Below are 18114 nucleotides of genomic sequence, written 5' to 3'. Positions count from 1 at the left end.
CTTTGATCTCAGTGAGGTTGAGCCAAAGATGGCGTTCGTGCACGACCAAGCTAGCCATGTTCCTCCCGATGGCCTGTGCTGTAGCCTTAGTAGCACGCAGCGCTAAGTCAGTAGCACTTCTCAGGTCCCGAAAAGCCTCCGGGTCCGGGCCAGCCTCGTCCATAGACCGAAGGAGTTTGGCCTGGTAGACCTGCAACACGGCCATCGTGTGCAGGGCCGATGCAGCCTGACCAGAGGCGGTATATGCGCGTCCAGCGAGGGCTGAGGTGTTTCGGCAGGCCTTGTTGGGATGAGCGGCCCTAGGTCGCCAGCTAGCAGCAGTGCTCGGGCAAAGATGAGCGGCCACGGCCTCTTCGAGAGGCGGCAAAGACTCGTAACCCTTTTACGCTGCGCCATCCACGGAGGAGAGCGTCGCGAACACTGAAGATCCCACATGCGCTGAGTGAGGAACGCGCCAGGCCTTGGTGAGCTTTTCGTGGACCTCGGGGAAAAATGGCGCTTGTTTGTGACGAGGGGCCTGTTGACGCCCCGACAGGAACCATCCATCCAGCCGACTACGAGGCGGCTCCTCGGGCGTGGTCCACTCTAGCTCGAGGTCCGCGACGGCCTTCGTCAGGATCCGAAGCATTTCGGCGTCGGAGTTAGTCCTGGTCGCCGAATCACTGGCCACCGACTGCGAGGCGCTGACGGGGTTGAGAGAGCCCGGCCACTCGTCCTCAGAGGCCGCGATGGACAGGCTGTCGTCGTGATCAAGCGATCCGCCGAAGGAGACGAGGCCCGCCACGTGGGAGGGGGGGGGGGGGGGCGCTGGTCTCCTGCGAACAGGACCGGTGATGGTGTCCGGGTAGGAGAAAATGACGCACGCGGGGACGCGACCGGCGTGCGTTCATTAACATCCAAACCCTCCGGTTGCCGTTGGCTGCGACGCTTCTTCTTCCTAGGAGCGGAGAGCGTCGTTGAAGCGGCATCACCGTCTCGAGAGAGAGCTAGCCGATTGCGCAGCACGGAGATTGGCATGCTTTCGCAGGCCGCACATCCGCCGGCAGCGAGAGCATTTTCCGCGTGGTCAACGCCCAGGCAGGGAATGCAGCTCGCGTGTTGGTCTGCCTTGTGCAGAGGGCCTTCGCACGTGGCGCAGGAAGAACGAGGCATTCTGAAAAATAAGGTTAGTTTTTGCAAAGGATATAGGCAGTCGCTGGATAGCCACAGGTGAGACGGCGTCAGGAGACCGCTGAGTGTAGGCGAAGTCTGCTGAATGAGGCTCGCTCAGCTGAAGGGCTTGATTCGATGGCGAGTTACAGCAAAAAGCTCAGGGACATGTGTACTGTCGCTGAAGGAGTATAAATCTGCTATAATGGCGAATTCGGGGGGCTATATAGACTGGGTCACGCCCCCTCGACGGGCTCTGACGTAAGGCTAGCTCATTGGTCGCACGTCAGAGTCACCCACCCGATGTGCAGTTGCTGCAGCACAGCTTATGAGCGTGTCAGACGCTCAGCGTGCTGGCTGTGCAGCTGCAAATACGTTTTACAATAGGCTTCAGTAAATCGAGGAAAAGGAGTTTCCCCACTGCGTATAGCTACACAATACAAAGTGACCGTTCGAAAGGGAACTAGATTTTCTTGTTTAATTCTGTAGTTACCTTCTACACAAAACAGCCCTTTCTGTGTAAAAAAGGCTGATTTTATGATTTGTTTCAATTAGTTTAAATGTATGATAATCACTGGCTGTTTTTCTTAGTTTATATTGCTATACCAATCATAAGAACTGTGAAAAAAAAGGAAAAAAAAAAGAAAATAATCTAGAATATATTATATAAATGCACGTAGATCATAATCTTGTACAGCAGTTGTCATTCACATTTTGACTATCAACAAGAGGATGACAAAACTAACCTTTGGAACATAAAAAATATGATATTTGATAAACAGATCTCACTTGTTTTCTATTATTAAATCAGGGTTCACTTGAAAATTCACATTTATCCTCCAGAACTCATTCTAACAATTTAATATGTTTTAATGTTTCAGACCCGATGGAAGTGAAAGAGCAAAGACAAGAACTGAAGTGAAAGGTGATGATGCTGTAGTTTGTTTCAGCCTGTTGACACCAATACAATGAGCTTAATGTGCCAATTTACTGAAGATCTCAGACATCCCCATAATGAATGAGCTGAAAACAGGGAACTTTTGGAGACAAAGAGGTTTTTCAGCTGCTCAGTTAAACATGATGGCCCTGTACTTTTAAAATGCAGATTGGATAAAAACACAGTGATCACAGTTCACACCTGCAGTGAAGCCCCTCCCACAACAATTCACCAATAAATACTGGGAATATTCCCATCATCCTACAAGAGAAGGACAAACTCCAGGAGTAGCAGCTGAAATCTGTGTGACTGTTAAAGATGGAGTTTATTAAAGAGGAGATTGAAGACATGAGTGATCCAGAACCATCCAGAATAAAACATGAAGATACTGAGGAACAAACAGGTTGGTGTCCATTCTTGATTCTTCATTGTTGACGCTTTGGTAGATATGAACTAATAAGCAGTATATGGATGATAAATGATAGAGAAATAAATTCAAAATATCATAACCTTGTATATAGCAGTTGTCAAACATATTTCAATTATATTAACAAGTGAATGACAGAACAACAAGTGGGAGATCTGATCTCTGTTGCTTTCCGATATTAATTAAGTGATGGAGAAAAATGATGTCAAGTTGTTCCAAACCTGTATACATTTCTTTTGTTTCTTCATTTCTTCAAAAGCAAAACAAAAATCATACATGTTAGGAACAACTTGAGGGTGAGTAAATGATGACATAATTTTCACTTTCAGGTGAACCTTTAAATCAGGATTTACTTGAACTGATTCTAACTCTATTTCTGTGTATTTTAGACCAGGTGAGAGTGAAAGAGCAAAGACAAGAACTGAATGAAGAGGAGGAGGAACATCGTAACTTTAAAACTCAAAGAACAGAAGCCAAAAAGACACACACCTGTACTCAGTGTGGAAAGAGTTTCACACAGAAAGGAAACCTTAACAGACACATGAGAATTCACACTGGAGAGAAACCGTATACATGCACTCAGTGTGGAAAGAGTTTCACACAGAAAGGAGATCTTAACACACACATGAGAATTCACACTGGAGAGAAACCGTATACATGCACTCAGTGTGAGAAGAGTTTCAGTGATGCATCAGGTCTCCGTCATCATCTGCTCATTCACTCTGGAGAAAAAACATTTAACTGTGATCAGTGTGGTAAAGATTTTAATTCGTCATCAAATCTAAAAAAACACCTGAAAGTTCATTCAGATGAGAAGCCTTATGTGTGTTCTCTCTGTGGAAAGAGTTTTTCACAGTCTGGCAGTTTTAAACGGCACCAGAAAACACACAATGAAGTGAGAGATTATATGTGCTTTGACTGTGGGAAGAGCTTTACTACATCTAGTCATCTGAAACTGCACCAAAGAATTCATACTGGAGAAAAACCTTACAAGTGCTCATACTGTGACAAGAGTTTCACTCAGTCTGGACACCTGAAATCACACGAGCGAGTTCATACTGGAGAGAAGCCGTACTACTGTACTCAGTGTGAGAAGAGTTTCACCCAATCAAGTAGTCTAGTGACTCATATTAGAAAGCATTGTTCTGTGTCACAGTGAGCAAATGTTTTATGAGATTCACATAAATAAATGTGTAGTTAGTTAACTAATAAACTAGTGTTGCTGTGAAATGCCACAAGATTTGTGTTTTTGACATCCCGGCGAAGCATGCTGCCTTTACCGGCGCGGGAACTCTAGGTAATATTCCTCAAACAAACATGGTGATAACTTCGTGCCTTAAACAGCAGCAGATGAAATTGTTTCAGACTGTGAATCATGCGAGTGTGTTGTGGGACGCTAAAACGAAGCCGAAAAGCATTTTTGGTGGCCACTTGAACATACGTAGCATTATTTCAAAGACCGAACAACTTGAACATTTATTAACGGACTCAAACATCGACTACTTATGCCTCACAGAGACTTGGTTAACCCCAACAACACCTTTATCTGTTTTTAATATTCCAGGGTATAATGTGTACAGACGGGACAGAAGGAAAGGGAAAGGGGGTGGAGTCCTGATATATGTGAAAGACAGCAATCAAAGTCAGCAAATAGTTTTTTCAGAAAACAATTTGGAATGCTTGGGGGTAAAAATTACATTATCTCCCCAAATGTATTTTGCTGTCTTTGCAGTCTACCGTCCTCCTACCGCCACAAATGAATTTTATGATTATCTAAATGTTATACTTAAACAACATGGAAAAATGGAAGTTATTCTTATGGGTGATTTCAATTTAAATTGGCAAGACAAAACGCATAGGAAAAAGCTTAAAGATATTGCCAAAACTTTTCAGATGATGCAGATAATCCATAAGCCGTAACAAGAATAACAAAATCTTCCCAAACACTTCTAGATTTAATTTTTACAAATAAACCAGATAGAATTAGAAAGATTTATAACCTTATCACTGGGCTATCAGATCATAATCTAACTTTGGTCTCCAGGAAACTGTCAAAAACACGCTTTAAAAATCAGAATTCAATGAAGGGGAATTCCATGCCCTTTATCGCTCCAAAGGACATGGCCTTTATTGAAAATGAGATAAAGCAAGTAAACTGGTATGACAAAATTGGTAGTATGCCCTGTGAGCCAGCTAGTGCTGATTTAATGTCAACCATTAAAGACATTATTTTAAAATACACCAATAAAAGGGGCAAGAAAACAAATAAAAAATATAATCTACCCTGGTTTAACACTAATCTCTGGGAAATAATGAAAAAAAAGGGATGCTTCTTTGAAAAAGTTTTTAAAAACAAAATTAAATACTGATCACCTGATTTTTAAAAGTTTAAGAAATAAAGTAACACAACAACTTAGAAAGGCAAGAGCAAACGTCTTCCTCAATGTTATTAATGAGGCAAAAGGAAACCCTAAACAATTATGGAAGAGCATTGACAAATTACTTGGAAGGGAAAAATCAGCAAATAAACACTTAAAACTTGTGGTGGATGGTTGTATTCAGGATGATGATAGGATTATTGGGGAATGTTTTAATGATTATTTTATAAATTCAGTACAAGAATTGAGTTTAAGATTTACAAAAGTTCAAATTACACAAGCTTTAACCTGTAGTGATGCTGCTTTCAAGTTTAATCATCCCAGAGAAAGTGGAAAATGTAATCTCACTTCTATCTAATAGTAAAGCTAAAGACATATGGTTGTAGCTTTTTTAAAACAGCACAAGACATCTATTATGATACCTCTAGCGATGATTATAAATAAGTCTTTTAATGAAAATATCTTTCCTAGTGTGCTTAAAGGGGTGATGAACAGAAATCAAATTTTCCTTGAGCTTTTGACATCTAAGAGGTCATCATATTATAAGAATATCCTGTAAGTTTCAGAACTGAAAACGTCCTTGTTAGTCCAATAAAAGCTTTTATTGACACCAGGCTCAGCAAACGACTCGTTTTTCAAAGTGGGGAACTATGACGACAAAGAGGATAAAACACCACCCCCGCAGAAGAAGATCAACGCCTACTTCAACACGGCCGGTTTAGCCCCGCCTACCGATTCGCGCATTACACGAAACTCATTATAATATGCAAAACTGTTATCCACTCACAGCAGTGGGCGTTTACTTCCAAGTCTTCAATGCTCGCCCATAAAAACCGAGCCTCGCCCATAAAAACCGAGCGTTTTTGAGCTAGGCTCAAAACTAGGGTAGAAAATAGCCTATTACTTATTCATTTTGATGTTTTTGAATTTAAAAACCAAGCGAACGTCATAAGATGACCTCAGACAACAATATAAAAAAAATTAAAAAGCCAGTTCATGACCCCTTTAAATATGCCATTATCACCCCTGTGCACAAATCTGGGGATACCCAAGTGGTCTGTAACTACCGACCCATCAGTATTCTCCCAGCTGTGTCAAAGGTTATCGAAAAGGTTGTGGCAGAACAACTAATAGCACATCTGAACTCTAGGTCCTTTTTACATCCGATGCAATTTGGTTTCAGGAAAAAACATTCCACTGAAACTGCATGCTGTTACTTCCTTGAGGAAATTAAAATGAGCCTAGATCAAGGAGGAGTGGTGGGAGCAGTCTTCTTAGATTTACGCAAAGCCTTTGATACAGTGAACCACGAGGTACTGTTACACAAGCTGGGTAAATACTAAATTTCAATAAATGTCCAAAATTGGATAAAATCTTATTTAATAAATCGAAAACAATGTGTGCAAATAAATGGAACTTTGTCAACGTCTCTTGACTCCACTGTGGGAGTACCACAAGGATAAATTTTAGGGCCTCTATTGTTTTGCTTATATATTAATGACCTGCCTTTGATCTGCAAGGGTACAAACATTGTTATGTATGCTGATGACACAGTTTTATATACCCATGGGAGAAGTGCAACAGAAGTAGCCAAAAAGTTATCAAATGTTATGAGTAAGGTCAGTGACTGGTTATATGACTCATGCCTTACATTTAATGTTGAGAAAACTGTAACTATGTTTTTTACAAACCGGTCTAAACTTAAAGGGGTCATATAATGCCATTTTTGTACAAGCTAATATGATTCTTTAGGGTCTAAATTAAAAGTTTGTAATATACTTTAATTACAAATTCTCATTAGTATTGTAAGAAAACACTTATTTTACCTGGTAAAAAACAGCTCTGTTTTCAGCACGCCGTTTCAGTGCATATGACTTTAAATGATAATGAGCTTTGCTCACCCCGCCTCTCTGTTCTGTGGGTACACCGTTTGTTTGACTGCCAATAACACAATAACCATAACGCGTTGTTCAGTATAAACGTGGGATTATGAATTATATTGAGAACGTCATACATAGAAAGCATGCCGTAATGTAGGCTACCCTGAGTGTAAACCTTAGACGCATTCATTGTGAAGCGTGCAGCTAGCGATTTACAAGGATTAATATAAATATTAATATAAAGTTTAATAAAACGATACACTCACTTCGGTTCTTCTGGAGGTTCAGCAGGAACACGAATAGTTGGTACCGATCCTTTCTTCATGAGCAGCTTCTTAGCAAAACCAGCTTTATACTGACCCTCGTTTATAAAGCAGTCTGGTGTGTGAAATGATTCGCGCAAACATGAGAGCATTGACGTTGCTCGTGGGGAATATTCCCTTCGAAAACAAACTCAGCCACTGCGTCTCAGCCACTGCGTCTTCAGCGGTTTGGATTTAGGAACAGTAAAATGACTGCTGTGTTCGTTATTACACCCAAGAACAGAACACCACAATCGCTTAGACGCCATTCTGCTCATAGACAGTGCTCCAGCCTATCAACAATGACCGCGCCGATCCGCACAGACTATGATTGACAGCTAGCTCACGAGCGAGGGCGGGTCTGTGTTGAAACCCTGCTGTCAATCAACAATCGTGGGAGGGACGTGTGAACTTGTGACGTCACACGCTCGAACGGCTCGATTTGAGGCAGGGGAAAACATATAAGGAGATTAAAACAAAACCACTGGATGGATTTTTATCATTATATGATGGCTGTGTACAGACACTGCCAACACACATTTCAGTACAATCAACTTGTAAAAGTGCATGTACCATTATATGACCCCTTTACTTATCTGGAAGTTTTAGTAAGTGGCCAATATATAAAACATGTAGATACATTTAAGTATCTGGGGGTAACTCTAGACTCGACACTTAGTTTTAAAGGTCATGTTAATAATATGTGCAATAAATTGAAATTTAACTTAGTAAATTATAGATACATAAGATATTCTCTCACCACTGTTGCATCCAATACATATTTAAATGCAATGATTATTTCCCACCTCTTGTACTGTATTACATCCTGGTCATGGAAAGAACCTATATGAGGATATATGCGCATATATGAAACCTATATGCAGTTTATATGCACATATATGCTGCATATATACAGCATATATGCACATATATGATAATATATATGCTGCATATATGCGTATATATTGCACATATAGGCAAAACTGAGGTGCATATATGTGCATATACAGGCCATATAGGTCTCCTGTATTGCTTCTTTATATCCACATATAAGCCCTATATGTGCATACATGACTCCTATTTAGCTCATGGCAGGATCTGGTCATTTTGTAGCTCATATCTCACTTTGGCAACTGTCATACATGATGCCTAGCTCATATTGTCTATTATCAAGGCAATAACTAAGAACTAAGTAAAAAAAGAAATTATGCAAGAACTGTATGTACACGTGAAATTGGTATCACATGTAATTGGCATGTTATGAAATTGAACTATGGCAATTAAGTGAGAGGAAATGGAAAGCTATGTGAAAGCTACATTTACAAGGTCAATTCTTTCTTGTATGAAGATAGTGGAAAAGAAGGAAATAACAAAATGGTTTGTCGTTTTTTTATTTTGTCAATCAAGCCCTTTTTCCAATTTCAAGTCACTTCCAGATTTACATTACAGCTCATACATGTAGCGTTTATACGCCCATATAAATATAATTAATTATTATTCATAACGGATTATGATCAATAATTAATAGTTTAATTATTTTCAGAATTTACTGTAGCAGAATCAATAGTATGATCATTTTATCAGTTCATCCAATGAACGGAAAGCATAAACAATTATTAATTCTTGGAAATATAATTGTTTTCCTGGCTAAGGAAGACTAATCCCCAGCTAACAGCTAAATTAAGAAATAAATCAAGGGTACCAGCGAAGTTCAAGACAATAAATCTGTAAGCACATAACACAAGTAATGCTTCTCTTTTCAAATACAAACAATACTTTATTGATAATTAAAACATTGACAACGTTCTTCCTTTAGTTAAACAACAAAAGGTATTTTGCTTCAGAGCCTTGGGGTAATCTGGAATATGCAGCCTCTTGTGTTTGATTACGGATGAACGCTTCACTCGTGTGGGGTTCATTCTCGTTGTTGCTACATACACATCCACACAGTCACCGTTCCACCAAATGCAATGCAAAATGCAATGTTTTCTGTATTGTCTTAATGCAGTTTCTAGATGAATATGGCTGAAAGGTCATTACAGTCTAAATGTAGCAAAAAAGAAAGAAAGAAAGAAAAAGAACGTAGTAACATACATTGAAGTAATCATCTTCATCTTCATCATCATCCCATCTATCTGAGCATTTCACTAATGAATTTGAAGACAAGCATGTATTTTGAGTCTGTAAAGTTTTTAAAAAATCGAAAAGCCCAAAGATCTGTATCTCTGCTAAATGAATTTAATATATGTTTGAGATGCCCTTTATCTTTTTTTCTTTTCTTTTTTTTCCAAATTATTGTTGTTTCAACTTATACTTATCAAATGTGAAAATCTGTAAAAGAAATGTGTCAAGAACTTGATATCAAACTAATTTTGAAAATTCAATTGAAAAAAAAAAAAAAAAATCTCCACTCTGCTGCTACCATGGCTACAGCGCCGCGTAGTTGATGACGTCATCCGCCTGACGTTTGACGATTCGCGCCGAAAGATATCGGCTGGGAGTGAAAATGGCGATATCAGCGTTGGAGATCCGCTATGTCCTACTTATCATCAATCGTAAGTATTCCTAATTTTTATATTTATTAGCAGGGTTTTTTCTGGAGATGGATATTGTGGTGGCAGACCAGACAGAGAAGTATAAACTTAGAAATTGTATGGGCTGAAAGTTTAACACGTGTTTGGCAAAATAAATGTTATGTTGTTAACTGGTGAGGTAAGTTAGTGTGGGTGCTCATATAGCCGTTGATAAGATTCAAATTAGAATGCACTACTTGCACAACTACTTCCGCGTTCTACTTATTACATATCGGGAGTTTCCGGTTAGAGTGTTTATCGCACGTCCATACATGAGAATGCAGATTATCACTACGTTTTATGGATGCCAATTGATTAAAACAATGAATAATGATCTCTGTATTAATATCTTGAGCCTGCTGAAATGTTCCTATAAATATATTTTCTTTCCAACTGTTACATTCTGAATAATAAATAGGTGCACTTATTATTATTCACTAACCTGCAGCAGTCCTATGTCTTCTCATTAACAGTATTTTTCTCTTAGCCTACTTATATTCTATACCTGTTGAGTTCACATTTTTTAATGAATTTGACTAATAAAAAGTATTTCTTGTGTGCATTGGTGCTTTATTCCTGTCTTTTTAAAATAGTTGAATGAATGAATACTCGCGAGGTGCCTACGATCAGAACCATAGATCAGAACCGCACGCAGCGTAGAGGAGAATGACAGTCAACTTCTTTGAATATTAAGAATTTTGGGCACGAACATGTAAATAGTAAAACGATTGACATTGAAAAATGACACTGAATGATTACAATATTTAATCCAAATAAATAAATGTTCGTGGTTCGTACTGATGTTATTCATCTGTTCTCACACATTTCAGCGTCGCGGTCACTAGTTTAGACGAACACTGACACCCTGTGGTGAAATAATGGCGTATTTTTTAACAGCCGCAGCTTTCTCAGATTGGCTTGGAATGGATTAAACTTCATGTTCCGATGAGTTTTGAAAATTCTGCACATAGTAAACATCAGATCATCCCTTCTTCTGTCAATAAAAAAGTCCAAAATATAAAATATTATTATAGACGCTTTTTTTTATTTGGCGTTTGTTCAACTCATTGACCACAGTACATTGAAAGTAAACATAACCGGAAATAAGTGATATGTATTGTTTCCAAACGGAAGTGCGTAAAGAAGTTCAGTGCAAGTGGTCCATTATATTTATTTGTCTCTTTCTGGAGGAATTCGTAGAGGGTTAACAAAAGTCATGGCCTAGAGAACATAACGTTACAGTTCATGAGAATAAATGATGCTTCTCTGCCTTCAACGGCTCAAGAAGGCAATCGGCTCCAGAAAAAAAAACCCTGGGGAATTTGAATTTGGGAGAAATTGGAGAAATACTTTTTTTAAAATTGCGTTCACAACCAGGTTTCCTCTGCAGAGGCTTATCAATGGGCTTTGGAGGGTTGTAGCTTGCGTTCACAGCTGCAGGAAATGTCTTTCGAATAGTAAAGTTAACGTTAGGGCACTTAGTTGCTGGGTGCTATTTTGATTTAGTGACTGTAATTGTTTTTTCTTTATATAACCTCTTTCTAGAAATCCCTCAAATGAAAAGTGACCTCGCCATTATTGCTCAAAAGGTAAGTTCCACTGATTTTCATTGCTTTTTAAAATTGTTTCTCAAGCAGAGCTGTAGAGACTTGTGATGTTGGGCTGATTGATCGTGTTAATTATTTGATGTATTTGCACTTTAATTTATTGAAGAGAATAACTATATTTTTGTTCTATGAACAAGACTGGAAGGAGTCCTGTGGAGGATCTAGATGTCTCCTTCTCGACTTTTGGAGAAGTGCAACCGGTGAGTAACCCCCTTGCATTTGTATTTATTTAGTTTACTTGTTAATCAAACAGAGCTATATGGACAGAGGTGGGTAGAGTATCCAAAAACTGTACTCAAGTAAAAGTACAAGTACTTATAGAAATATTTACTCAAAGTAAAAGTAAAAGTAATAATCTCAAAAGTTACTTGAGTAAGAGTAAAAAAGTATCCAATGAAAAAACTACTCAAGTAGTTAGTTATTAGTTACTTTGGATCACATAGGCCTATATATATAGCCTATATATCATGATATTATTTAGATATTTTTTCATTTAAATGACTATTATCATCATAATTAGATAAGCTATCTTTGCAACAAAAACAGAAGAGACAAACATTATTTCTGTATTCTGTATATTATAGCCCGAAAACTATAATAGTTATAGTATAGTATAGTATAGTAATAGTCTATAGTATAATAGAAGACAGATCTTCTTCTGTCTGTTCTCCAAAATGTATTTAAATGTAGGCTATATTTATGAAAGCATCTTTAAACTGGTTAACTGAGTCTAAGGCAGGCAAAGGCATTCGTTTTCAAGTCGAGTTCGCACGCCACTGCGCAATACACACATTGTGTGTGTACACACATTCATAAACTGGACGATGATAGCTTATTTAATGTATAAAGTAATGTATATGTCTGAAAAAAGGGTAATGCCATACTTTGTAGTAGTGCTATATGGCGTAATAATCTGTTTGGTTGTAAAATGTATTACCTGAATGAAATGAAATCGAATGTATCGTCGTGTGAATTCATTCCCAGACAGCTACGAAGTAACATACGACGATGTTCAACTAATAAAGATCTTCATCGCTGGCAAAAAATATGATGCATTTGCAGATTTACTTTCTAGACTGTACTGTAGACTGTGGACCGCCACTTCATACAACGCTCTTGATGTTCTTAAATCTTCCTGTTACGACTCCGAGACGATTCAGTGCATGAGGAAACTGAACAGATCATTCAAACTGATTCGCGAACCGATTTAGACAGATCTGCCCAACTTGTTTAATGAAGTCTTTGAACAGAATCGACTCAAAAGAGTGATTCATTTGTGAATTGAGCATCGCTCATGCCCAGAAAAAAGAGAGAGCGCGCGCTTAGAATAAACTACGCTTTTAACAACATATTGCATTAAAATAAAGTAACGAGAGGAACGTCGCCCAACGTAACGAAGTAAAAGTACAGTTTTTTCATTAGAAATGTACTCGAGTAAAAGTAAAAGTACCCACAGTTAAATCTACTCTTAAAAGTAAAAAATTTCCAAAAAAATACTCAAGTAAATGTAACGAAGTAAATGTACTTCGTTACTACCCACCTCTGTATATGGATTTGTATGATGTTTGGCTGATTTATTATTATTTATTTTTTTATGTTTGGCTATGAATTTATTGACATGTTAAATGTTTTCCCGCGGCCATCAGGGCCAGGCTGAAGCTGGTACCCGGGCGTGGCAGAGGGGCTCGACAGCGCCCCCTGGAACAGGGTCCGAAAACTTGGTCCATAAATCAAACACGTTTGCATATAATAATATGAAACTCGGTACACATATAGATCTCATCGGTTCATATATCCTTCATACTCTTACTTTTTACCCTAGCCCAATCAGGAAGTCGGCTATTTAGGGTTGTTTGGAAAACGCATGCAATGGAATTTGAAATACTCCTCCTAGAGAATTCAAACAAATGCAACGAAATTCGGTCAGCATGAAGTCAAGACATTGAGAATGAAAAATTGCCAGGGGATTTTTTATATCTCTAACGGTTTGGCCGTGGCGAGGAAACGAAATTATGGCGCGAAAAGAGAAACAGGAAGTGTGTTATAACTTCTTTATACATTCTTGGTGAAACTTCAGCAGTGTGTTCGTTGTAAGAGGCCGATCACATGGATGTGACTATTGTGAGTCAAAGTTATAGCGCCACCAACTGGCAGCAGGAAGTGTGTCAGTTTCAAAATGCTTTGAAATCACCCTCTTATTTTTACCCGATTTGCTTCAAACTTTATGTGTATAATGTAAACACATGGCAGATGTAGACCTGAGAAAGGATTATTGATATCTTAGATACTTTTGCCGTGGCAACACATCAAACTTTAATATTCTTGTTTGATGCTTTTGAGACTCTTAACATGCTTGAAATTGCATGAAACTCGACAGACACATTACACTTATTAGCCAGTAGACATTTGCAAAGTTTCAGAAACGGGCATGTTGAGGGCTCAGTAGCACCACCTTTTGTCAAAAGTGGAGGGATCAGTTTTATCTACAGTAACAAAACTCAGTACGTATATTGTACTCATCGAGCCGGACAACTTTCTAATTTAGTCATTAGTCAGTCATTAGCTCCGACCAACAGAAAGTCAGATATTTTGGTTTGAATATGGTGAGCCTCTCTCTGAGCCTACGTCTCTGTATGGCAAGCTCTTTTAACATTTAAAAGCTAAGTTTGACTATCCGGAATTAACATTGTAGATATCAACAACGTCTTTCTGACTAGTCGTAATTACATTTTGGATAGTTTGTATTATCATTTAAGATATCTGTAACGTAATTGTGACTAGTCGAAACGACAGATAGAGATATCTGTAATTCAGTTTTGACTAGGCAAAACTGAATTACAGATATCTGCAATGACGTCATTGAAAACGACATTCAACTCGTCACACATCTTAAATGACAATTGCAGATATCTGTAATTCAGTTTTGACTAGGCAGAATGAAAGTTAAAGATATCTCAAACGTCATTATGACTAGAGCAAATTATTTTGCATGAGGTTGCTCTATTTTAGATATCCATGAATACTTAATATCCATGAATACTAGATTAACCATTTCACTGCTGTGTGGTTTGGCCTGCATTAAAAAAGAAAATAAATGTCTTAAGCCTAGTATTTTTTAAATAAGTTTTATTAATAAAGTAAAGGCATTTAACCAGTTTAATTGTAGTGCATAGACAATAGATTATATAATTAGTTTATTAATTAAATTAACTTGGTCCATAAACTTGGTCTGAATATTTGGTCCATAAATCAAACACACTTGCATGTAAGGGTGTCACGATTTCGATCTTAAATCGAAATCGATCGAAATTAAATATTTTTCGAATCGATCGAATTAAAAAATGGAATCGTCGATGCTGCCACGCCCCCATGTCACGTCCGGTCGGCGTGCCAAGTTGGAAAAAACACGCGTGTTGAAAAGCTGCGAGTCTATGGTCAACCTCCTCTAACTTAGCTACAGCCAGTCAAAAGATAGCATGGCAACTGCAGATGCAGGAGACCCATCGACAGAACTTGAACCCCCTCCTCTTTCATTGAAGTCGCAGGTGTGTACGTTTTTTGGATTTCCAGTGAGTTATGTTGACAACTGTAAGGCCGTCTAATTCGATCCAATGGCGGTATAGATTAGAGGGGAAGGTCTCACACGCGTGTTCCGTCTCTTCTCATGGCAAGAGGATTTTTAATTAAATGCAATACATTTTATCTTATGTATTAACTCGTTTCATCTGACTCCATAAAATGAAAAAGGTTTCAATGATATCTGTGCATCATTAAATATACGTTAATGTTTGACTATTCCTTTTAACTCCAATGAAACTAAAGTCAAAGTCTGATAGAATAATCAAATATAACAATTTATTATGTCAGGTAAATGTATTATTACAATTCCATAATCAATTGAAAGATAATCAATGCAAACCATCAAATGTTCTAGAACAAAGAGGAAAATATTTTACCCGACATTGTGAAATACATGAATGCTGAGTCTCGGCGACTCAGTATTCACGGGCTGATCTGAGATACAGAAAAGGCCCCGATCTTCTAGCTGCATTTCCTTATATACTCAGACCTCATTTCATATGTAAACCTGGATTCACAGTGGAAATTTACTGTATTCACCCCCCCCAGAATTACTGGGGGCAGAAGTTGACCATTTGCTAACAGTGGTTATTTGCATTCATGAATTTACACCTTTTGGGAGTAGGACCATGCCTAGAGACCACATTCCTTTGTGTGCCAGATATGATATCCCTAAACTCTTAAAACCTTATTTCCTTTTGTTTTACTTATTTGGAAATGAGACATTTGTACAAATCACCCTGCGACAGTTTAAATGATACTAAACACAATACTCAATGATAATCATTCACATTAAACCATATTCTTATGTGAGTTTTTATGTGTCACTGCGAGAGTGGGGGATGCGGGGAAGAAGTGTGTGTGTGTGTGTGTGTGTGAGAGTTCAAATGTTAATTTGCCAAGGTCCTTTGTCTCATAGACCAGTGGTCTATCTCTTCACCCAGTTTCCAGTTTCCCAGTCTTACACAACGTTCGCGCTTCAAAAAAGCCACAGTTTACTTTGCAGACATCCCAAGTCTCGCGGAAGTTCCTGGAGTCTCCCGCATATTGATAGCGGCTCCCTGATGCCCGCAAATTAGTTAATCTCCCGGAATCTAGAGTGAGCGAGCGAGCAAGAGCGCGCAATCGCGCATGCGAGACAGAAAAAACTGTGCTCCAAACCGTATAGCGCGCGCACGGGAGAGAGCGAGAGATCTTGCGTATGTGCCTCATGAAGCGCATGTAAGACAGAGAGCATCCTGATTGGCCGGTTTTGGCTTTAAAAAAATAAATGTAAAAATCGAGAATCGAATCGAACCGTGACCTTAGAATCGAAAATTTAATCGAATCGAGGATTTGGAGAATCGTGACACCCCTACTTGCATGTAATAATATGAAACTCGGTCTCGGTACACATATACAACTCATCGGGGCAAACAACTTCGTGCTCTAAGTTTTAAGCCAGCCCAACAGGAAGTCGTCTATTTTGGTCTGAATGTGGATGTTTTTTCTGTCGATATTGGAACGTGAGTGAAGTACAAAGCCTATAATAAAGAATAGTTTAGCATCCAAATACATCGCAAATGTTAAAACAGTTTGATTCGAATGAGAGAGTAATGTGAGCCCAACACAGCTTACTTTCACTTTCGCTTTAAATTATTTCGGTTATTTATTGTTTATAGTTTTTTTTTATTCTTGTTCTGTTCTGAATATCATTAAATTTAAATTATTGCTTGTGGAATATTTTGAGTGTATCATAAAAGCAGGAAAAATCTCTCATTTTAGTGATTCCCTAGTTATTTTTGTATTTCAATTTTTTCATTGTTCTAATCAGGCAAGGCAAGTAATATTCTCTGGTATATATATTGCAATATATATATATATATATATATATATATAGCTGCGAGCAGCGATGAAAGGGCCAAAGCCTGCGGCACCACCACCCTGGTGCCTTTAGGTAACTAAAGGTACCGGGGTTGCGGTGCCACTGGCTTGGGCCCGTCATCGCTGCTCGCAGCTATATTTATATATATTTTTACTTAAGGCTCCAACTGAGCTATAGGGATTTTTATGTTGGGATAGTTAGTGGTAATATGTAATTTACTTGCCCCATATGCATAAAATTGTTGAAGTTTTACAATTGAGTTTAACAATGTTTTTCTTCTCTAACAAGACTGCAGCAACAGCTGAGACCACAGCGAAAACACAGGTGAATAACATTATGTAGTAAGGATGGGTATAAACTGTGTGCTTGTAGGAGCCAATTAGTGTTATAAGAGACAATCATCCTTTCCTCCTGCCCCCCTTCACTCCTCTCCACCCACTGTCTTTTCTCCTACCCTACTCTCCATCCAACCTCCTCCTGTCCTCCTCCTTCTCTCCTTTAATAACGTTTAGGGCAATGATTAATTTGTTTCATATCTTTATCATTAATCTGCATTTATACATCATAACCTATTAACTTTTGGGAAGCTAAGCATAAGAATCAATATGAAACATGAAAAAGTTTCTAAATGTTGCCAATAAATTAATATTGTGATGTGAAATTATTTTTCAGATTGAAGTTATAAAGGGCTCTGGGGTGTTTTGCCAGGCAGAAGCGTGGAAAGCAGCCCGCCTTGCCACCTCTGCCACTGCCATGGTGTGGGATCTGCTGCTGGGCACCTTTGATTTGGAGACTTTGCTGAAAAGCAACCTGAATGGTACTAAACAACATGTTCCTAATCTCTTCTGTCCTTGAAAAAAACAAGTCAGTCATATTCTGTGGAATAAATTATGTTTGTGTGCGGGCATACCATCGCTTTTTTACTTGCCATTTTTGTATTTCCTTGCACCTCAAGTAAACGTGATGTGTATATAAAAAATCTCTTGTTTTCACCACCTTCATTTTACCCCCCTTTCATAATAATTTTGAAATATTACTTTAAGGTGGGAAGCCAACCAGAGGGGATGGGGAGCAGCTGGTCGCCCTTGACTAGGGTTGGGTATCAGTTGGGTTTTATCCGATACCAGTACCTACTCGGTATTTTTTAAACGGTTTCGGTGCTTAAACGGTTCTTGAAACGGTACTTAAGAAAACGAAACCGCACACACTTTATCAAAAAATAATACCCTTTTATTTACAGGGCCAAACTGGACACAATATTAACTTAAATCTTTAAACAATATAAAAACAAGTAGCATATGGTAATAATAAAACCAATATAAAATAAAAAAAAATTACATTACATTTTACACATTTACATAATATCAAATAAAACAATATTGTATCAAACAATGTAATAATACTGGAGATTAATAGAG

General features: G+C 38.4%; 1 protein-coding gene across 2 annotated transcripts in view; it reads left to right on the top strand.

The window, feature by feature from the left end:
• Positions 1-3694, top strand: part of LOC130101150 (gastrula zinc finger protein XlCGF7.1-like) — a 260846-nt gene extending 257152 nt beyond the window's left edge. Inside the window, exons 1-3 of one of the 2 annotated variants that reach the window (XM_056266739.1) lie at positions 1879-2074; positions 2255-2489; positions 2903-3694. In XM_056266739.1, coding sequence (XP_056122714.1) covers positions 2405-2489; positions 2903-3672 — 855 coding nt within the window. In that variant the 5' untranslated portion in view covers positions 1879-2074; positions 2255-2404 and the 3' untranslated portion in view covers positions 3673-3694. Of the gene's footprint in view, positions 1-1878; positions 2075-2254; positions 2490-2902 lie in introns of those variants that run through there. The other variant, XM_056266738.1, reaches the window with a different exon arrangement.
• Positions 3695-18114: the final 14420 nt, after the last annotated feature.

Source organism: Rhinichthys klamathensis, unplaced genomic scaffold, assembly GCF_029890125.1.
Source record: "Rhinichthys klamathensis goyatoka isolate OS25496 unplaced genomic scaffold, OSU_Roscu_1.1 h1tg000253l_1, whole genome shotgun sequence".
NCBI classification, from domain to species: Eukaryota; Metazoa; Chordata; class Actinopteri; order Cypriniformes; family Leuciscidae; genus Rhinichthys; species Rhinichthys klamathensis.
This window is presented reverse-complemented; position numbering and strand designations above follow the sequence as displayed.